General features: G+C 46.3%; 1 protein-coding gene across 1 annotated transcript in view; it reads right to left on the reverse strand.

Moving 5' to 3' along the window:
- The window catches only part of PYGL (glycogen phosphorylase L), a 58,010-nt gene that overhangs the window by 34,167 nt on the left and 635 nt on the right, over positions 1 to 23,208 (reverse strand). Inside the window, exons 2-7 of the mRNA XM_083732903.1 lie at positions 20,295 to 20,539; positions 9,854 to 9,955; positions 8,907 to 8,985; positions 7,430 to 7,533; positions 2,983 to 3,114; positions 1,422 to 1,533 (exon numbers count right to left, since the gene is read on the reverse strand). Coding sequence (XP_083589029.1) covers positions 1,422 to 1,533; positions 2,983 to 3,114; positions 7,430 to 7,533; positions 8,907 to 8,985; positions 9,854 to 9,955; positions 20,295 to 20,537 — 772 coding nt within the window. The 5' untranslated portion in view covers positions 20,538 to 20,539. The remainder of the gene's footprint in view (positions 1 to 1,421; positions 1,534 to 2,982; positions 3,115 to 7,429; positions 7,534 to 8,906; positions 8,986 to 9,853; positions 9,956 to 20,294; positions 20,540 to 23,208) is intronic.

Below are 23,208 nucleotides of genomic sequence, written 5' to 3' on the forward strand. Positions count from 1 at the left end.
GTGACGTGGACAGAGTGTAAATAAGAATCTGTAAGAAAGGATGTTAATTGTGAAAGCCGAAGTAGGGAAGGAAGGAAATCAGGGTGCAATAATGCGCATGGTAAATAAGAAGATACAAAAATGTTGAATGTAAGAGTATATGTTTTATTTAATTTTGTTTTGGAAAACCAATAAAAAGCATTTAAAAAAAGGAAAAAGGAAAGGAAAGAAGGTGGCCATTTCTAGACACTCTGTGACTACAGCCCAAAAAGAGGCAATTTATCCCTATCTCAAACATCCGAGCTTGATTAGTGAGATCAGCAGCAGTGTGGCTGGTCATTCCCCAAGTTGCCGAGGCTCGTTTGACAACAACAGGAAACCGAGCCTTTAGTGCCAACAGCCCTGTGGAACTCTCTGCCACTAGAACTTCAGCAGGTGCCTTCTGGGCCACCTTTTAAACATCTGCTGAAAACCTTTCTGTGGGATGTAATCCACTGGGAGCAGTCAAGTACAACATTCCTTGTTTTGCTAGAGTGGTCATGCAGGGGATGTTGGTCCAGTCAGTTGAACTGTTACACCTGGCTGGAACATCCTTCCTTGCATGTGACTAGTAGGTGGGCATGACCTTTCCATTCGTATTGTCTTAAGAAACTTACACGAGTTTGCAACCAGCTTTCTGCTGCATAAGAAGGGGAATGTAACTCTGCTATATAAAGAAACTTGCTAGTGCGAGTTAGGGAGGATATTAATAATCAATATATCCTCTCCTGCCACCCTCAACTTTCCCACACTTTCCAGGCCTACGCAGACAATTAAGAATAGCTCCTAGTTGATTTCTGATTTTAACTTCTTGTATATGCTTTGTGTATTGCCCAGTTTTGTGTATAATTGTTGTACAGTGGTACCTCTGGTTGCAAACGGGATCCGTTCCAGAGGCCCATTCGCAACATGAAAAGCCCGCAACCTGAAGCGCAGTATCTGCGCAGGTGCACGGCATGATTTGGCCCTTGTGCACATGCGCAAAGTGCGATTTAGCACTGCTGCGCATGCACGAGCAGCGAAACCCAGAAGTAACCCTTTCTGGTGCTTCCGGGTCACCGCGGGACGCAACCTGAAAAACGTATCATGAAGCAAATGTAACATGAGGTATGACTGTACAGTGGTACCTCGGGTTAAGTACTTAATTCGTTCCGGAGGTCTGTTCTTAACTTGAAACTGCTCTTAACCTGAAGCACCACTTTAGCTAATGGGGCCTCCTGCTGCCGCCGTGCTGCCAGAGCACAATTTCTGTTCTCATCCTGAAGCAAAGTTCTTAACCAGAAGACCATTTCTGGGTTAGCAGGGTCTGTAACCTGAAGCGTATGTAACCTGAGGTACCACTGTAAATGGTTTTAAGAAAAGCAGTATATAAATATTCTTGCAAACAGAACAAAAACACTTACAGTCGCGGAGATTGAAATCGTTGGGAGCCCGAGCTGACCACAATCTCATGGTGTTGACCGTGTTGTTCATGTAGCCAGGAATTGGGGTGTCATAGGGCAAAGCCAGGACCACCTGTGGAGAGAAAAGGCCCAGGGGCATCAGCTGTGTTGCATGGTGCCCTCCCAGGGAGGGGCTGGCCAAGGGACCCCCCCCACCACCACTGCCCCCATCATTTCAGACACAGGTGCTCCTTCATAGGAGGGGTCAACATCTTGCAGGGCACCTCTATCATAGGAAGCCAGATTCTGGAGGTGAGCCCAACAAATTGATCTAATTGATCAAATGTGCCATTTTCTCATTTCTCCAGTTTTATTTTTTTAAAGTCCTCACGGAAACCCATCGGCAATTTTAGTATGAATTTCTCCCTACACACACACATTTGCAAAGTGGTACCTCAGGTTAATAACTTAATTCATTCTGGAGGTCTGTTCTTAACATGAAACTGTTCTTAACCTGAGGTACCACTTTAGCTAATGGGGCTTCCCGCTGCCGCCGCTGCGCAATTTCTGTTCTTATCCTGAAGCAAAGTTCTTAACCCGAGGTACTATTTCTGGGTTAGCGGAGTCTGTAACCTGAAGCGTCTGTAACCTGAGGTACCACTGTATAATGTGTGTTTATGTGTTACTTTCACTGATATATGCAAGCTTTTGCACACATTATTTGGTTAAACAGTGGCACTGCAAAATTCAGGGCAAATTTCAAATGAAAATCACATTACAGTGGTACGTTGGTTCTCAAACTTAATCTGTTCTGGAAGTCCATTCCAAAACCAAAGTGTTCCAAAACCAAGGCACACTTTCCCATATATAGTAATGCAAAATGGATTAATCTGTTCTAGACTTTTAAAAACAACCCCTAAAACAGCAACTTAACATGAATTTTACTATCTAATGAGACCATTGATCCATAAAATGAAAGCAATAATCAATGTACTATATTACAAAATGAATTAGATAGTATTGTAGATAATATTATTTTTTCTTATCTGTACTGATAGTCATTGTTTGGATGAAGGGCTTTTATCCATTTCCGCAGTCACACAATCAATCAATCAGTAGCTGAACTGGGTTCCACACAGTCACAAAAACAAATTAACCGAAAAAGCCTTGAAAACAAAAACGCAAAATAGCAAAAACAAAACCGCCAAACTTAATCTGTTTCGGAAGTCCGTTTGACTTCCAAAACGTTCCAAAACCAAGGCGCAGCTTCTGATTGGGGCAGGCGTCCTGGAAACAATAACCGACAGCCGCATCGGACGTTCGGCTTCCGAAAAACGTTCGAAAACCAGAACACTTACTTCCGGGTTTTCGGCGTTTGGGAACCAAGGCGTTTGGGAATCAAGGTACCACTGTATTGGTTCAAGAAGTGCAAATCAGGTTGTTTCCCACTGAAATGGAAACGGAATCCAATCTATCCCCCTTCCCTACTGGGTGAGGCAAATAATAATCTTCTTGGCTATGGGCAGTTGAACTTCCTCCCTCCCCACAAGCAAGACCTTGGAGGTGCCCCCTCTCCCAGTACCTGGGTATCGATCCATCTCACGCCGGTCTGGGTGTGCTCCACCCTTCCATAAAAATGAATGGGAAGCATGTATTCTGGCCGGGCTTTCTCCCAGGGGTTCCCGTGTCTTAGCCAATCGTCAGCTTCCTCCACCTAGAGAGAGAAAAGTATCAGGATGAGCACGAGAAGGAGGAACCAGACAGGACCATGTCACGATCAGTGTCATTCACGGAAATGACAATTCAGTACAGAGGAACAGTTATGCACGAAAACACATATGGAACGGACTTCTTTATATGGCCCCTAAATTCACGTCCAGTGTTTGGTTAAGCTTGGAGTTTAAAGAAATGTTCTCATAACATTTTATACAGTAAGAGGACTGATAACAACATGTGAATAATCAGGCATTTTTGAAATCATGACCGCCATTCTTATCCTCCCAAAATATATCCCACCTTCCCTTTAAAACTAGCAGGTTAGTAACTATTGCAAGACAAGTTACAAGAAAAAGGCTCCCTGCCAATTTGGTTTTGCTTGGAGTTCTTTAAGGCAGACCAACCTATCCTTCATTCATCTTCACCACCCTCTTCAAACTCTAGTTTTCTAGCAATTTGTACAACAAGTATGTAAAAAAAAGTGGGGAGGGAATTGGCAAGGAACAGAGGACTACATGGTTGGCAATGCTGGTAAACAGTTCAGACGTTTGTCTCATTCATACATGGAGCTTTTGTCCATAAGCAGAGGGTGACAAGGAGAACAGAAGACCCAAAGGGATGGGGTCATAGCTGTCAACCGTCCCTTATTTGGCGGGAAAGTCCCTTATCCCAGCGCCATGTCCCGCTGCTGTCCCTTATTGATGATGTCCCTTAAATTTCCAGGGTTTCAAAGGAAGCAGCTCCTCTCCCTCCCTGCCGGGCAGGGAGGAGGGAGGCTCCAACTGTGTTGCTTGGCTGCGTTGCTCACCCAATAAGGAGTCTAAGAACGACTGGGGGGTGGAGCTTGCATGCCTTGTGCCGATCAAATCAGCCGCATTGCCTGGGGACTCGCCTTTGCTCAGCGCTTCCCAGCGGAGAGGTGATGGTGGTTTCCCTTGCTGCATCCCCTTTGCCGGGTTGCTGCGCTGTGGGAACCACCGCTTGAGGCTTTGGTTGGCTGCTGGCTGGGCTTTCTGCCTTTGGCTTGGAGGGGCTCAGAAGTTGAACATACCTATGTTTTGAAAATCCCTTATTTTGGCTGCTGATCCCTTATTTTCGAGGGTGCTGGTCCCTTATTTTCAAATCTGTAAGTGGACAGCTATGGATGGGGTGCTGTGCGAAGGGTGAAAGGGGGTGGGTGGGCAGCGAAAGTGAAGCACGTAAGAGGTTGCAGGTGCTCCCCCAGGTTTCGTTTCCTTGGAATGAGGGCCAGCAGAAACTGTGGCGTCTTTAGGATAGTGGGTTTTATCTACACGCATATGCAACTTGAGTGCAAGATAAGAATAGCTCACAGCACTAAAACCTCAACAAACCTTGCTTAGGGCCCTCGTATCTACGGGGCCGCCTCTCCTGGTCTGCCCCGCAGAGGACCTTAAGGTCCATGAATAACCATAGTTTAGAGGTCCCGGGCCCTAAGGAAGTCAGACTAGCCTCCACCAGGGCCTTCTCAGTGATGGCTCCGACCTGGTGGAATGCTCTGTCCCATGAGACCAGGGCCCTGCAGGATTTAACCTCCTTCCGCAGGGCCTGTAAGACAGAGCTATTCCGCCTGGCCTTTAATTTGAATTCAGACTGATCTTTTATCTCCCTTCCCTTCCCTCCCCCTCACCTTTTATGAAGATCACCTGCTCTAAGACCCCACAGCTAATTCTCCCCTGACCCCCTCGCTGGCCCAGGTAGGACCAATTCCGGCAGCTAGCCCTGGGGATTATCTTATTGATTTATTGATTTATTGTTATTCATGTTTTTATACTGCTTTTATAATTAAGTGTTTTAAAGTGTTTTAAATTTGTTGTTAGCCGCCCTGAGCCCGGTTTTCGAACCAGGAAGGGTGGGGTATAAATAAAATTATTATTATTATTATTATTATTATTATTATTATTATTATTATTATTATTATTATTACAGAAGAACCTGGAGCTCTCTCCTTCTGCTGGCCAGAGCTGAAGTCATCTAAGGCTTTTCCTGAACCCTGTTATACACATTGCTCAGGGCGTCACAGAGCCTCCCGGAAGGGCGTAACCATGCGCCAAAATCCTGCCAAAAAAAGGTTGGCTCAGATCCCTGAACTTGCTGGGACTTCCCAGCACATGAAAAGGCAGAGATGTACACCTAAAGGAAGAATCCCAGAGCTCTTTCCTCTGTACTAGCCCAATGAGAGCTAATTGCCCTTTGCACTGAAGATTCCCTTGAGCGTGTTTGGAGGTGATGCAATGGGCCCCTCGCTCCTCTCTGCCCCCACTTTGAGACCTAGAGCAGGGAAGTCACTCTTATCAATCCAAGGTAAATGAGCCTATGCACATCTAGTCTGTGATCTCCTCCCTGAACTCCAGTTATCAGTTTGCCAGATTATTTTCTGTTAATCATTGTCCCAGCCTACTCCCTGGAAGCCTTTGAAAGAAACAGGAGGGGGCCCTACAACTATTTACCAAACACACACACACACACAGTTCACAGCCTAAAAAGGATGATATAGAGTTGGGAAGGTTTTTCAGGAAAGGGAAACCAAAATTATCAAGGGAAGAGAGAGGAAAGCTTTCAGCATTCGGGACTTTTGATCTTAGAAAAGAGACGATTAAACGGCGACACGGTAGAAGCTGATGAAACTATGCAGGTGAAGATTCAGGGCAGATAAAAGTCCTTCATGCAGCACATCGTTGAACTATGGAACTCATTGCCACAGGAGAAAGTGGTGGCCACCAACTTGAATGGCTTTAAGAGAGGATTAGACGAATTCAGGGAGGAGGAGGGCAGTTGGTGGCTACTAGCCGCAATGGCTAGGCTCTGCGTCCACGGTCAGAGGCAGTAAATGTCTCTGAACAGCAGCTGCTGGAAACCACAGGAGGGAAGAGGGCTCTTGTGTTCGAATCCTGCTTGAAGGTTTCCCACAGGCATCTGGTTGGCCACTGTGAGAACAGGAGGCTGGACTAGATGGGCCGCAGGTCTGATCTAGCAGACTCTTCTTCCGCTCTTAATTTATCAAAAGGCTTTGTAATCCTTCAAAATAAATAAACCTGGTGGCCTCCACTTGTTTTGGACTACAGCCTGGATAGCTCAGCTGGTTAGAGACTGATAACGCCAAGGTTGCAGGTTTGATGCCCGGGAGGTACAGCTGCACATTCCTGCGTTGCAGCGGGTTGGACTGGATGACCCTAGGGGTCTCTTCCAACTCTTATGATTAATTCTACAACTCAGCCATGTTGGCTAAGACTGACAGGAGCCACAATACGATTTACTGCCTCGTATAGAATTAAAAGAAAACTTTGTAAAGATGTTCTATAGGTGGCACTTAACGCCAGTTAAGTTGGCAAAGATATATAAATTGAAATCCAACCTCTGTTGGAGATGTGGTGGAGAAATAGGAACAACAATACATATGTGGTGGAGGTTTGAGGAAATTAAGAAATTTTGGATAGTAGTACATGAAGATGTTGAAAATATCAATAACAAAGCAACCAGAGACATATCTCCTTGGATTGATAGATGAAGAGATACCATGGGGGGGGGGGAGAGAATTTTTCTATATGCAGGTACAGCTGCTAGAATAGAGATTGCTGCCAGGTAGAAGTCACAAACTATACCCACAAAGGAGGAATGGATTTGTAAACTAAATGAATATTTAATTTTGGCAAAATTAACTGCTATAATAAGAAATCAGTCAAATCAAAAATTAAAAAAGGAGTGGAAATGTTTTGATGAATATATGGCCAAATATTGCTCAGAAAAAGATATGCTAATATGCCTAGATTAAAATGTGAAGTACTGGATGGAAGAAAAATGAGTAAGTAATGATTTGACAAGACTGATTTGAGAAGACTGTAGAATGCAAAGATTATTGTAAATTGTAGAATGTGGAGGAAATCGAGTGGGGGCGGAGGGAAGTGGGAGGAAGGAGATAAAGAATAATATTGAGGAAATATAAATGTAAATGTATGGGGGGATGGTGAGGAAATGGTGTTGGCTTTTGTAATGTAATATGTGAAAACCAATCAATCAATCAATCAATCAATTGACTGACAGGAGCCATAATCCAAAACTTCTGGAATGCGCCAGGCTGGGGAAGGCTCATGCGCACCCATGCCCACTTATGCGCAAAGCTCATGAAAGCATTTCGCCATAATGCAAGCTAGGAAGCTTGTGAGTAAACTCCAAGATATGTGCACACAATAAAATATATTGCGCACTTCCTTCACCAATAACAATGTAGGCTGCCTTCTCTTGCACAACTCAGTGGTAGAAACTTCAAATCGTACACATTTAGGTTTCGAGGTTACCTGCCATCCATCTCTGATCTTCTGGTTGAATATGCCATACTCATAGCGTATCCCATAACCATAGGCTGCGAGCCCGAGGGTGGCCATCGAATCGAGGAAGCAGGCTGTGGAAGGAGAGGCAGGGCTGGGCTCAGTTCCAACCACAAAAAGGTAAAGGTAAAGGACCCCTGGATGGCTAAGTCCAATCAAAGGAGACTATGGGGTTGCGGCACTCATCTCGCTTTCAGGCCGAGGGAGCCGGCGTTTGTCCGCAGACAGCTTTCCAGGTTATGTGGCCAGGAGGACTAAACCGTTTCTTGCGTAACAGAACACCGTGATGGAAACCAGAGTGCACGGAAACGCCATTTACCTTCCCGCCGGAGTGGTACCTATTTATCTACTTGCACTGGTGTGCTTTTGAACTGCTAGGTTGGCAGGAGCAGGGACAAGTGCAAAATAGATAAATAGGTACCGCTCCGGCGAGAAGGTAAACGGCGTTTCTGTGCGCTGCTCTGGTTCACCAGAAGCGGCTTAATAATGACCCGGAAGCTGCATGCCGGTTCCCTCGGCCAATAAAGCGAGATGAGCGCCGCAACCCGAGTCGGTCACGACTGGACCTAATGGTCAGGGGCCCCTTTACCTTACCTTACTCAAATGTTCAGAAAACTTGTAGGAATTTTAATTTCTTTTAGTCTATTGTGGCTTGAACTTTTTGCATGGTTTAAATTATGGTTTTGATTTTTCAAAAAGTCATAATCTTATTGTTTTATATTTTTTGGAAACCGCTTTGAGGGCCCCCCCCCTACAATCAAGAGGTGTGTAAATTTTACAAAACATATAAAATAAATAAATACTGTTTCATAAATTAACGGAGTCCTTGTGAACTGGCGCCAAGAAAATCTGGTATTTCTGAACCAAGAAGGACGGTTCATTTTTGCTCAGATTAGTTTCCTATGCACGATTGGAAATGGCCTCGTGATTCACACCCGTGTTTTCTCATTTGAACCCGGGCTTCAAGGCGCTCACTGGCTGAAGCAGAGATGAGTTTTGAGAAGTTACAGGCGGTCCACGTTCACAACACACATTGAAAGCACCACAATACAACTTCAAACAATCACGCCTCCCCTCAAATAATTCTGGAAACTGTAGTTTGTGGAGGCTGCCGAGAGAAATCTTGTACGCCCCTCCCAGAACTATAATTCCCAGAGTGGCTTAGCAATCGATCCCTCCGAAGAGAGAACACTGGGAATTGCGGCTCTCCCAGGGGAATATGAATCTCTTAACACCTCTCAGCGCCCTTAATGAACTACAGTTCCCAGAATTCCTTGTGGGGAGGGGTCCTGACTGCTTAAAGTGGTAGCATAATGCTTTCAATGGAGCTTGGATGTCAAAGTCTCAGGGATTCTTTCAGCTAACATTCCTGCATAGCGGAGGGTTGGTCTAGATGACCGCTGGGGGTCCCTTCCAACTCTACAACTTCTATAGTTCCCTCACTTACCTGCAAGTCTGCCAAGGCCTCCATTCCCCAGGCCAGCATCTTCTTCAATCTCCTCCAGTTCTTCAATGTCCAGCCCCAGCTAAAGAGCCACATATAGAGATTTGTTTATTTCAGTTATAGCCCACATTTTACTCCAACGTGCTCAAGGCAGCATACATGGTTTTCCACACACCCCATCTCATTTAATCCCCACAACAACCTTGCGAGGTAGGTCAGGCTGAGAGGTAGTGATGATTGCCCCCAAGGATTTGAACCCGGTTCTCCCAGGTCCCGGCCCAAAACTCTAACCACTAAACCACACCGCCTCTGTGCAAAACGCTCCCAAGAGTTGTGTTTCAAGCATAAGTGAAGCCCCACAATACACACACCCCTACAAAAATGGGAACGGAAGGCGGCCCAACTGTCAAAATCAGACTTTTTTGCAGCAGGCAGGCTGAGGCCCGTTACACAACACAACTGCACAATTTGTTCTGGGAGGGTGCAAGTGATTTAGGCACCGTTTAGATCAGCCGTGGGCCATTAACGGAAATAAATCTAACGGCAAATGGGAGGCAACCAAGCCTCTGGGAAATTCAGCCAAGTTCCCCCACCTGGCGCTTGTAAGTTTTCAGAGTCTTGTGCTACCGGCTGTCGCTTCCAGAATTAGTTTTATTTTTTAAAAGGTGGGGAGGAATCACTTCTGTGTGCGCACACAAGGGGGGAAACATTGTGTGAACGGGTGTTCAGAGGCAGATCCGACTTGCCAACGGATTTGCAAAGCCAGGAGCTTCTAGGAAGAGGTTCAGACTTCCTCGACTCCATCCCATGACCTGATCCATAAGGCGATAAATTTATTTCACTTCTCAGTGGTCTCAAAATACTGTTTCTCCTCTCGATTCTGACCCGGGTCACCTTCAAAGGTAGCCCCACGTAGAGCGCATTGCAGTAGTCCTCCCCCCCCCCCATACCTGATAAATTGCCTCATCGCAGGCGTTCTGCAATCCCAGGTTTATCATGGTGTTCTGCAGAGTCCGGCCCATGTAAAACTCCAGGGAAAGGTAGTAAACTCTCTGGAAAGGAAGAAGAAATAGCCATTTCTATTGCAACTTGCCAGGATTGGAGATGCTGGAGTTTGAACCCCGGGTCCTCTGTATAAAAGGTGGGAGCAGAGTCCATCCCTTAGGAAGTGATCCTGAACATGCACTTTTGATATATCGAGTTTTCAACTGTAGGGGTGCAGATATCCAGAGTGTGGGGCTCAGGTGGAATTGCTATGAGGAATTGTGAAATATGGAACAGGCCTATGAAAGAATTGCGTTGACTGGGGTCGATTCATTGACAATAGTTTCTGATCGAATCCCACAAGCCTCTCCACCTCTGCCATTTGCTTTCTCTACACCTGACAGGCACGTATAAGCATTCTGAAACACAGGCCGGTTGCTTCATCAGGCATCCTCAGTACAAAGTAGGTTACTTTGGTGTAGTTTAATCTTTAGATAGATCTTAAGGGCCAGGAAGAGAGTTCACAAGGAGATGGTAAATACTGCCATCCTGTCTCTCCTGTTTATGGCCTCCGGGGTTTTGCTGAATGAATTTTATTCCTCCTTTTACTCCTATTTTATTTACTCTGGACTACTATGCATGCTCAAGTAGGAAATAGTTTCTTTGTAGTTGGACCTTGCCAACAAAGGTCCGTATAGTTAAAGCTATGGTCTTTTCACTGCGTGGAAGTGAGAGCTGGACCATAAAAAATGCTGATCGCCAAAGAATTGATGCTTTTGAATTATGATGCTGGAGGAGACTCTGGAGAGTCCCATGGACTGCAAGAAGATCAAACCGATCCATTCTTAAGGAAATCAGCCCTGAGTGCTCACTGGAAGGACAGATCCTGAAGCTGAGGCTCCAAGACTTTGGCCACCTCATGAGAAGAGAAGACTCCCTGGAAAAGACCCTGATGTTGGGAAAGATGGAGGGCACAAGGAGAAGGGGACGACAGAGGACGAGATGGTAGGGCAGTGTTCTTGAAGCTATCAGCATGGGTTTGACCAAACTGCGGGAGGCAGTGGAAGACAGGAGTGCCTGGCGTGCTCTGGTCCAGGGGGTCACGAGGAGTTGGACACGACTAAACAACAACAGTTTTAACTTTTGACTTTGTCCCACGTGCGGTTTTTGAAATGCTCAAAGGAAATCTGATTGGTTCTTACAAACATTGTGTAAAAAGTTCTTTTGTGAATAAAACGAACTGGGCCGAGGGGTGGAGAGGAATTATTATTGGCACTCCTCACAGAGTCTTGCTGGTCAAGCCTCGTGTGTATTCTATTAATCAGAGTCAAATCTTTCCTTTGCTTTGGGAAAGCTACATTCAGCAAACCATGGAGATTGTATTATAAAGGGAAGGCGAAGAGAAGAGCCGGCAGACCTAGACAAACCACAAGCCACCAGCAAGGATCAATTTGACGCAATTCATTCTCTGCCAGACATGTGCTTCGCATTCCAGGAACATTTCCCCCACCAAACTTACTCCATTCCGTCACGGTTTGTACATCGGTGAGCAAACAATCTCGTTGCCCAACACGCAGCAACCGTCTCCAGAGCCAAATGGCCGGGTTAAGATTGCACCGTTTTGAGTTTGGCCCCAGCACGATTGGTGCAAACGACGGACAGCCACCTTTAACAAAATTAAGATGACTGAAGCCTTAAGAAAATGACAGCTCTTCTTTCAAAAAAACAAAACAAAACTAGAAGCGATTCTGTAAGGCATTATGTCCACTGAAATCCAAAACAGCTTTAGAGTCATCTTTATGTTTGCAACCATGGCGGCCAGAATTCTGGTAGCAAAAAATTTGAAAGGTGACTTAATTCCTATAAAGCTTGACCGGCAGGTGAAGATGATAGAATACCTGGAACTTGCGAAAATGACCGGGAGATTAAGAGGAAACTCAAATCAGAAAGTGAGCAAGGTATGAACAATATTGAAAGAATATTTAAAAGAATATTGTGATAATGCAGTTCTCCTGACAGGTATAGATTGAATCTTGAATATTAAAGAAAATCATAAAGGTAAAAAAATTTCTTGATATGTAATAGATATAACAGGAAGTGTGTATAGGTTAAGATTATTTAGAAAGCACGATGAGGTGATTCGGAAGTCAAAAATATGTGTGATGTTAGATGATGTGTAGTCAATTAATGTTTAGTTGTCGTTGTGGTATTGTTTTTGTCTGTTTATGTTGTATGTTTTGCAATAAACATAATAATTTTAAAAGGGGGGGGGGAGAGAAAAAAGAAAGAAAATGACAGCTCTGGGAGGCAGGGGCCGGGGATCAATCCAGGGCCAGGTCTGCCATCTGGGGAGGGAAGGAAGTTGCAGATGACGTGACTTGAGACACGCAGGTTCCCTGGGAGACCTGAATTCTGTGTTTTTATCTGGTACAAACCAGCTTTGTGTACAGTAACCACAAAAAAGGCATCCATAAATAAACGTGCCTTGATGCGGGTAGTTTTTCTGCCAGCCGTAGGGGTGATTTATTTGCTCTGCTTGGATAGTTGTAATTAAGAACAAATCTTAGAAGGCACCCTATGTCTAAACCCTGTGGAACATCCAGTGCTCAGAAAATTAGGGAGAGAGTCCTCAGAAATCCCTGGTATTCAAGTCAGGAGGAAACATAGGTAAAGGTAAAGGGACCCCTGACCATTAGGTCCAGTCGTGGCCGATTCTGTGGTTGAGGCGCTCATCTTGCTTTATTGGCCGAGGGAGCCGGCGTACAGCTTCCGGGTCATGTGGGCAGCATGACTAAGCCACTTCTGGTGAACCAGAGCAGCGCATAGAAACACCGTTTACCTTCCCACAGGAGTGGTACCTATTTATCTACTTGCACTTTGACGTGCTTTCGAACTGCTAGGTTGGCAGGAGCAGGGACCGAGCAACGGGAGCTCACCCCGTCGCGGGGATTCAAACCGCCGACCTTCTGATCGGCAAGCCCTAGGCTCTGTGGTTTAACCCACAGCGCCACCCGCATCCCTATTCAAGTCAGGAGGAAACATATTCAGTGCTAAAATATAGCCTGTTTAAATTCATAGGCTTATCCCCTGCCTCTGATCGTCACTTCTCCAACGCTTATCAGGTGGTTTGGGGCAATTTTCATTACAGTGGTACCTCAGGTTACAGACGCTTCAGGTTACAGACTCCGCTAACCCAGAATAGCGCTTCAGGTTTAGAACTTTGCTTCAGGATGAGAACAGAAATCACGCAGCGACGGTGCGGCAGCAGCAGGAGGCCCCATTAGGTAAAGTGGTGCTTCAGGTTAAGCACAGTTTCAGGTTAAGAACAGACCTCCGGAACGAATCAAGTACTTAACCCGAGGTACCACTGTATTTTATTTTATTGGTTTTATCATCTATGAGGAGCATTTGCATGAGAAAGCAGGACCAAAATCAAATAAGTTAGCTGTGCGTGCTTTTAAGAGGATTTCTACTCCTGCAAGAGTTGGGGGCTCATCAGGACAGCTCTTCTCCCAGTTCCCACACTGACCAACCCCTTTGCTGTAAAGGTAAAGGGAAGGGAAGGTAAAGGACCCCTGGACAGTTAAGTCCAGTCAAAGGCGACTATGGGGTTGCGGCACTCATCTTGCTTCTCAGGCCGAGGGAGCCAGTGTTTGTCCACAGACAGCTTTCTGGATCATGTGGCCAGCAGGACTAAACAGCTTCTGGTGCAACGGGACACCGTGACGGAAACCAGAGTGCACGGAAAAGCCATTTGCCTTCCTGCCACAGTGGTACCTATTGATCTACTTGCACTGGTGTGCTTTCAAACTGCTAGGTTGGCAGGAGCTGGGACAGAGCAATGGGAGTTCACCCCGTTGCAGGGATTCGAACCGCCAACCTTCTGATTGGCAAGCCTAAGAGGCTCAGTGGTTTAGATCACAGCGCCACCTGCATTCCTTTCCCTTTGCCCTTTGCCCTTTGCTGTAAAGCACAGCTCACCTTAGAAAGAATCACGGAGTTGAAAGGGACACCCAGGGGTCATTAGTCCAACCCCCAATTACATAAATCACAGCCAAAGAATCCCTGGCCAATGGGAAGCCAACTTCTGTTGAAAAACCTACAGGGAAATTGCACCCACCCCTTTATGAGGGAGTCCGTTCCACTGGCAAATTGCTCTTGCCATCAGAAAGGTTCAGTCGGTATTTTCTTTCTTGTGATTTGGATCTGTTGGTTCGGTTCCCACCTTCTGGAGCAGCAGAAAGCAAGCTTGCTCCATCTTAAAGCCCTTTGTGGATTAGGGCCCTCGTATTTACGGGACGCCTCTCCTGGTCTGCCCCACAGAGGACCTTAAGGTCCATGAATAAGCAAAGTTTAGAGGTCCCGGGCCCTGAGGAAGTCAGACTATCCTCCACAAGGGCCAGGGCCTTCTCAGTGGTGGCTCCGACCTGATGGAATGCTCTGTCCCATGAGACCAGGGCCCTGCAGGATTTAACCTCCTTCCGTCGGGCCTGTAAGACAGAGCTATTCCACCTGGCCTTTAATGTGAATTCAGCCTGATCTTTTATTTCCCTTCTCTTCCCTCCCCCTCCCCTTTTACGAAGATCAGCCACTCTGAGACCCCACAGCTAATTCTCCCCTGGCCTCCTCACTGGCCCAAGCAGGACCAATTCAGCCAACTAGCCCTGGGGATTATCTAATGCTTATTTCCCCTAAATTGATTTCTGAATTTTATTGTTATGCGTGTTTTTATACTGTATTTTATGCTGCTTTTATAATTATGTGTTTTAAATTTGTTGATAGCTGCCCTGAGCCAGGTTTTTGAACCGGAAAGGGCGGGGTATAGATAAAAATTTATTATTATTATTATTATTTCACACCCTGGCACCTGATGTGAGCTATAAATGGTGGCTCAGGGGTCACCTCTGGTCCCATCCGATGAGGCAAGACTGGACTTTTCTAAACTTAAAATGAGAGGCAGGGTGGAAGGTGGTTCTGGAAGTCTCTAGCATGAAGCACCGAATCAAAGATGGGAGCTGGAGAAAGGGCAGATTAGGAGCAAAGCTGTCTCAACAAAGAGCCTGTCCACCTCACTTGAGAGAAAGGGCTTCCGACTGATGTCACAAATGGGATTACTCCTTAATCTACCAGGCTAAAGCTCTACATTAAAGGCCGTTAACAGTCCAAAACCTGACTGAAGAGATGGTTAAGTCAATCCAATTCGAGGAGGGCAACCAGCTTCTTCCACGCTGGATTTAGATCTGCTTTTCAGCCTATCGCTTTTCAGGATTGGCAGTGACAAGGGCTCTTCCAGCCCTATTAAGAAGCGTATCTTTCAAAGCTGGAGAAGGCAGGGATTGAACTTGAGGCCTTCTGGGTGCAAGGCATGGATTCTGCTAATAAGCCAGGCTCAGTCCTCACCACCATGAAATCCACAAGTTGGGAGGGAGAAGAAATTCAATCCCGTTTTCACTTTTTGTGCTTTTTTGTGGCATAGCATTTTCATTAAGGCTTTGTCATAATGAGATACCGTGAAAACAAGGTAATCTAAGGACAGGAAATTAGGATTTCAGAAGGAGAGGTCAAAGTTAGAAACAGAACTGCTAGAACCCAATACTAAGAATCTATCTAGAATGTATAACTTGCTGTTGAAATGGAATACACAGGAGGAAACGGTTAAATCAGCTATGATTAAATGGGCACAGGATATCGGTCATGACATTATGTTTGCTGACTGGGAACAGTTATGGACCACCGGCATTAAGTTTACGGCATGTAGTGCCTTAAAAGAGAACATAATGAAAATGATCTATAGGTGGTACATGACCCCAGTCAAGCTTGCAAAAATCTACCATTTGCCCAATAATAAATGTTGGAAATGTAATGAGTCTGAAGGTACCTTCTATCATCTTTGGTGGACCTGCCCAAAGATCAAAGCCTTTTGGGAAATGATCTATAATGAAATTTAAAAAGTCCTTAAGTGGACATTTATAAAGAAACCGGAGGCTTTTCTCTTGGGCATGGTCGGCCAGTTGGTGCCAAGGAAGGATAGGACTTTTTTTATGTATGCGACCACAGCAGCAAGGATCCTGTTGGCAAAGTATTGGAAGATGCAAGAACTACCTACTCTGGAAGAATGGCAGACAAAGGTGATTGACTTTATGGGACTGGCAGAGATGACCGGCAGAATCTGTGACCAGGGGAAAGAGACAGTGGAAGAGGACTGGAAGAAATTTAAAATATATCTTAAAAATTGTTGTAAAATTGAGGACTGACAAGATGTCTAGGGGTAAGAAATAGAGAATTACAGCTATAAACATTAACATTAAGGAAATTTAAAGAAAACTACTAGAGAAATTGACTGAAGGGTTGCTAAAGAGTTGTAAAACAAGGATGCAGTGAAAGGGAGGTATGGGGAAGTCATGTTTTAAATGTTTTTATATGTTTTGGTTTTGTGTTTTGTTTGTCTTTTTGTTAAAAAACCAATAAAAATTATTATATCTATAAAAAAATTATTATAAAAAAAAAGAAAACAAGGTAATCTAAACAAAAGCAGAAGCAGGAAGAGAAAAGCTAGGTCACCTGGGAGGTAGCTCACCTGGGAGCTTCCCTTTCTTCTCCCAGCCTCCCACCCCAGGAGATCTTCCCTTCTGCCTCTCATGCAGTCTTTCTTCAACCATCTATCACCTTCATGTGCCTACCCTCATTGACCCAGAGTAAAAGGTAAAGGGACCCCTGACCATTAGGTCCAGTCGTGGCCGACTCTGGGGTTGCGGCACTCATCTCGCTTTATTGGCCGAGGGAGCCGGCATACAGCTTCTGGGTCATGTGGCCAGCAGGACTGAGCCGCTTCTGGCAAACCAGAGCAGCGCACTGAAACGCCATTTACCTTCCAGAGCGGTACCTATTTACCTACTTGCACTTTGACGTGCTTTTGAACTGCTGGGTGGGCAGGAACAGGGACTGAGCAACGGGAGCTCACCCCATCGCGGGGATTCGAACCGCCGACCTTCTGATCGGCAAGTCCTAGGCTCTGTGGTTTAACCCACAGCGCCACCAGCGTCCTAATCGACCCAGAGTAGAGGGCATCAAATGCAAGGAGAATTGTAGGGTTGGAAGAGTTGTAAACAAAATCTGCCTTTCTTCCCTTATGGGGGACACAATAGCCCTTAAAGAGTCCTTTGTAGGTTCTCCGTTGGTAGGAGAAAATAACAGAGGCCAACCAGAGAATATTGAGAAGCAAAGCAGCTAGTAAGCCTGATCTTTATTGATCTGTTGCAACAGGGTGCTCCCCTCACACGCAGGAGGACAGAGGAGGACCCAGAACCAAGGTGTGGCTGCCCTTATATAGACATTTTAAATTCCCTGCCCTGGAACTCAAGACCACCCCTCCATACGTCATACATACATCACAGAAGGGGTGTAACCCAAGACCACCCCCCACAAACATCATACCTACATCACAGAAAAGGCGGTCTACAGCAGAAATCTGAGTGCATTGTTTATCTCCTGTCTGCCAAGTTATCTGATAATGCCTTATCTGATTGCCTTTCCTGGTAGTCTAGTCATTCCATTGAGATGGTGATTCCCCAATTCCTGAGAGAATAGGAAGGTTCCCTCACCCCCTCACCCCTTGCAGAGAAAACATTTGGTCAGTTTGGGAGTCAAAATGGTTTCAGGTTGGTCTTCCTGTGCTGCTCCAGACATGTGGTCCCCATATCTATGTACATGCTTGGTACATTTATGAACATTTATTATTTATATATAAGACCTTTTTTTATTTCAGAAGGTACCCTGAGGATCATCTAGTCTAGGCATGTCCAACTCCCAAGAGACTCTGATCTGCTCCCAGTATTAAAAAACTGACAGTGATCTACCCATTGGAGGGAGGAGGAGCATGCGTGGGGTGGGTGGGTGGATTGTGGAGCTTTTTGGGGAGAGGATTGCACAGAGGGTTTTTTTAGGGCCCCCCCCCGTAACTTTTTGTACACAATAAGGATCCCACAATCTGCCAGGATCAGCCGGGAATCTACCTGATCTAGAGTCCAACCCCCTGCAATGCAGGAATATGCAGCTGTCCCTTACGGGGATCGAACCTGCAACCTTGGCATTGTCAGCACCACGCTCTAACCAACTGAGCTATCTAGATGGAAAAGGAAAACAGAGCAAAACTAAACAAAGCAAAAGCAAAGGGAGGGAGGAAGAATAATAATAGAATGAAAAGAGAAGTAGACTTCTGCAATTCTGTTTGCAATTTAAAGAGAAACCACCTACGTAATTTGCACTTCTAGCGACCCATCTAGTCCAGCCTCCTATACTGATAGGAATATCAGAATCTTCCTGATATTGGTGCCAACCAGATGCCCCCATGGGAAACTGTCAGGCGGTGAGGTGGTTGCTCACGAGTAACCAGGCAGGGCTCCGACCTGTCTTTCGCAGGTTTTTATTTGTGCAAACTATTTACAGTGCAGGACCACAAAATTCATGTCCGTCTTAGTCACTTGCAGATTCCGGGAGTGGCCCCTTCCGGCTTTCCCCCCAACATAAGAACTTGGACAACCCAAATCTCCGCCTCCCCTCCTTCTGTTTCACCCCTCAGCACAAGCAGGGCGACGGAAGAGTGTGTGTCTCCTGGCCGTGCCGTGCTAGGTGAGGCGCTTGGGATCTCTGTAGCATCTTCGAGCCTTCCCTCCACCCGGCTACCTCTTTCCCCCTCTGCTCTGCTGGAGGTGTGGCTTTCCCTACTGCCAGACGAGGAGCTGCTTCTCAGAATCTGCGGAGTATCCCCCTGCCTCCCTCCCCATTTGGATGGCAGTCTCCTGACAGAAAGCAGCAAGGCACAAGAACAGTTCTCTGCTCCTGAGATTTCCAGCAACTGAGATTCAGAAGTGCTGCTGCCTCCAAGCCTCCAACGTAAACCCAGCCATCCTTCAAAATCTGCATTTTGTGAGGCAGCCCTCCAACCAGCACCCTCAAACACGGGGGCATTCACAAAAAGTGCACGTAAAAATGTGCAAACCTAGACAGCTTCTTAAAAAGCAGAGACATCACCTTGCCAACGAAGGTCCGTATAGTTAAAGCTCTGGTTTTCCCAGTAGTGATGTATGGAAGTGAGAGCTGGACCATAAAGAAGGCTGATCGCCGAAGAATGGATGCTTTTGAATTCTGGTGCTGGAGGAGACTCTTGAAAATCCCATGGACTGCAAGAAGATCAAACCTCTCCATTCTGAAGGAAATCAGCCCTGAGTGCTCACTGGAAGGACAGATCCTGAAGCTGAGGCTCCAAGACTTTGGCCACCTCAGGAGAAGAGAAGACTCCCTGGAAAAGACCCTGATGTTGGGAAAGATGGAGGGCGCAAGGAGAAGGGGACGACAGTGGATGAGATGGTTGGATAGTGTTCTGGAAGCTACCAGCATGAGTTTGACCAAACAGCGGGAGGCAGTGGAAGACAGGAGTGCCTGGCGTGCTCTGGTCCAGGGGGTCACGAAGAGTCGGACACAACTAAACAACAACAAAAAATGTGGAAACTAGCATGAAAGGTGAGTGATAAAAGGCCTGGGTCAAGGACTCAAGTTCCCTGCCTAAGAGACTGTCAGTGGCCGAGTAGGGAGAGAGACCAGGGTGCTGAAGACATCCCACTTATTTGTGTTAGAGACATTACACAAGGCACATGTTGCACAACTGTGTCATGTGTGCATATATAGCCAGGTCCCCCAAAGCAACAGGAGGACAGCCTTGCAGGGCACCTGAGCTGCTGCTTTTTGTCCTGCCACACACATTGCCAAGCAGAACACCCTGATCTCGGACCTCACCCTTGCTGGAACAATGGCGCTGGTTTCACCTGGGAACATCGCATTTCCTCCTTGAGGAGCGGCGGCATGCGAAGGCATGTGGCTCTTGCAATTCAACCAAGGACGGCACATCCATCACCACCTCAAGCCTGTCTGTTTTTCCAAGGACCACACCTAACACCGCCAGGTGAGAGTCTCCAAGAAGCAGTCAAGGGGTGATTTATACACCTGCACAGACCCACCGCCGATTTATTAATCACCTTCTAAATCACCGTGCCAAGGCGATTTCCATGTACAATAATTTAAAGAAGTTAGGTCCTGGAACTCCTTGATTTTTCAGCATGGGAACTTTGCCCCTGCTTATTTTGAAAATATGTATCTCACCTGTTCAAGAAACAGAGGCCTGCTAGCAATCAAAAGCATGTTATATAAACTATGGAACAATCCACAATTTAACCAAATCATAAATAGAAATCTGAGTCCTGATGGACCAGCTAAGCAAGAGGCTGCTGGACACCAGGCCAACGTTAGTTCAGGTTGGTGGTCATCACTGCCTACTGTGGCAAGGAGTTCCACAGCTCAACTGTGTCAAAACAGCAATAAGAGCCGCTTTCTGGCTTGCCCCGCATGTCTCACCTTGGGGTCCTTCTCGTAGTAGTACTGCTGTGTGCGGATCCACCTGCCCACCAGGTGATCGCGGACGGTGTGGGCCAGGGCAAAGTAGTAGTCGCGATGGGTGGCCACATTGCGGTCTTTGACCAGGGTGAAGTGGAGGTGCCGGTTGAAGCCTTTCTTCAGCTCCGCCACATTCTCCACGCCAACGATGCCACGAATGCTGATCTGCTTGCGCTTCTCCTGGTCCGTCAGAGGGCGAGACATGGCTGTCGGAGGAAGGAGACGACAGCGCTGGGTGCCCTTCGCACAATACGGCCCAGCCGCCAAGTGAGAAAGAGCGGCCGGGAAGGCACTGACCTCTGGAGCTCCCGGCCAGCAACCGGGTACAGCCCTTTCCTGTTCAGGCCAGCCTCCCTCCTGCTCTGCCTCCCTCTGTGGGGCTGAGAAGCGACTGAATGAAGGAAGGAAGAGGAGGAGGAGGAGTCTGGTTTAAAAGTGAGCTGGGCTCTGAAAGAAGCAGCTGGGAGACTGCCCCTTTGCTGGACACAGGTGGAATTAGGGGTTTGGGCTGGCGTTTAAGTTCCTTTTTTGTGTGTGTTAGATCATTTTTATTAATTTTCCAATAAAAGACATCCAATTAACATATCAAATCATAATCCAATAAAACTAAAAAAACTAAAATAAAAAGGTCAAATCATCTTCCAAATTGCACCATATTTTTCGCTCTATAAGACGCACCAGACCACAAGACGCACCTAGTTTTTAGAGGAGGAAAACAAGAAAAAAATTATTCTGAATCTCAGAAGCCAGAACAGCAAGAGGGATCGCTGCTGTTCTGGCTTCTGGGATAGCTACGCAGCCTGCATTCTCTCCATAAGACGCACACACATTTCCCCTTACTTTTTAGGAGGGAAAAAGTGAGTCTTATAGAGCAAAAAAATACGGTAATTATTAATTTTACGACTTCCCATAGTCTGAACCTTGAAGCATGTCCAATTCTCAATCCTGCCTTTTGTTGATATTTCCACATCTTGATTTTAACTCTCCAATTAAGTTCCTAAACTTAAATTACAAAATTAAGTTTCACCTTGTACCTAGGCAGCTAGCATGTCATATAATAATAATAAAAATATTTTTTTATTTATACCCCGCCCTTCCCAGTTTAAAATCCGAGCTCAGGGCTGCTAACAGCAAATATAAAACATTGATTAAAATGTGACTTAAAAACAGCATAAAACACAACAGAAAATGCAGCATCAATATCAATAAAATTCAAAAATTCAGGGGTCATTGGGGGAGGGGAACCCAGTCAGTAGACATCAAATGATCACCAGGGCTAACTGGCCAAGTTGGTCCTACCAGGGCCAGCAAGGAGACCAGGGAAGAATTTAAATGTGAGGTCCCAGAAAGGGTTTCTTCATAGAAGAGGAAAGGGGAAAAGGGAACAGAGGATAAGGCTAATTCAAATTGAAGGCCAGGCAGAATAGCTCTGTTTTACGATGGCCTGAGGGAGGAGATCAAGTCCTGCAGGGCCCTGGTCCCATGTCAGGCAGAAGGGGGTCTAGAGGAGAGTATTATTTTATAGGAACTCTCAACTGCAGCCTGAAAGTGTTCTGCCCAAATCCAGATTACATGCTTCAGTGCTAACCAGGCCAGTCACAACGACAGAGAAAACCTTTTCTGCCTGAGAAAGAGGGGAAGTTGCCAGGCAGCAAGAAAAGAACCTCAATTTCCTCCTTCCTTTTTGCACACGAGTCCTGGAGCCCCACTTGGGCTTTCACGAAAGCCCAGATAAATTGGTTGCAGCACAATGGGCTACGTCTCTCTCCAAACCGCTTTGGACTTTGGTCAGTTCACAGAATCCTGGAGCTGGAAGGGACCTTGAGGGTCATGCAGTCCAACCCCCCTGAAATGCAGGAGTCTTTTGCCCACTGTGGGACTTGGAGACCCTGAAGAGTCTCATGCTAACCCAGTGTGAACATTTTATTTCCGCTTTGGTTATTGCAATCTATATCTTGCCCTTCGTCCCAAAGAGGTCCAGGGTGGCAAGCAACACCATTTGCAAATAGAGTTACACAAGAACATAACAAAGCAGCCTGCCAGGTTTTTGGACTACAACTCCCATCAGACTGGAGAATAAATAAATTTATTTATTGCTTGCATTTATACCCCCATCTTTCTCTCCAAGGAATCCCACCGCGGTGCATCCCCCTCCTCATTTAATCCTTGCAACAGCCCTGTGGAGTAGGCTAGGCTGAGAGGTCTGGCCCAAGGTCACCTAGTGAGCTTCATGGCTGGGTGGAGATCTGAACCCTGGTCTCCCCCAGGTCCTAGTCTAACCACTACACCACACTGCCTCTTGATGCAGAAAAGTCAAATTCAGTCCCTTTCCAACCTAAAGGCCGTGATCAGTGGGACAAGACACCAATGTGGAGATCCCAAAAGCAATTCAGGCCTCGGGTTTGAGAAGGTCCAAAATCAATGAGTTTAACTGGTCCTGGAGAAAGCCCCACTTGTGGGTCAGAGAGGGTCCGTGGCAGAAATAACACCCTATGCAGAGGCATTTTTAAAGGAGACCTCACTTGCTCGCGAGTAAGCATACTTGGGATTGCACTGTGTAGCCCCAAATCTAAGCACGCTTACTCCGAATTAACTCCCACTGCGTTCTATGAGGTTTACTCTCCGGCAAATAAGGGCGTGCACGGAAGCACAGCGTCACTTCTGAGCTGCCTCTATGGGGGAAAGATTGAGACCTTTAAAGCGGATGAGGGGCTCTTTCCCCCCAGAGAACGCGCATCCGACGGAAGCGTTCACACTCCTCTTGCGGACCTCAGAAGTGCAACACGCCTCTTTCAGAGTCACGTGTGAACTGTGGCTTTTTTGCCTGGCAGGCAAGGAAAATCACTTAAACAGAACCGCCTGCACTCTTCCCTTC

This window comes from Podarcis gaigeae, assembly GCF_964106915.1.
Source record: "Podarcis gaigeae genome assembly, chromosome: 1".
Lineage (NCBI taxonomy): Eukaryota > Metazoa > Chordata > Lepidosauria > Squamata > Lacertidae > Podarcis > Podarcis gaigeae.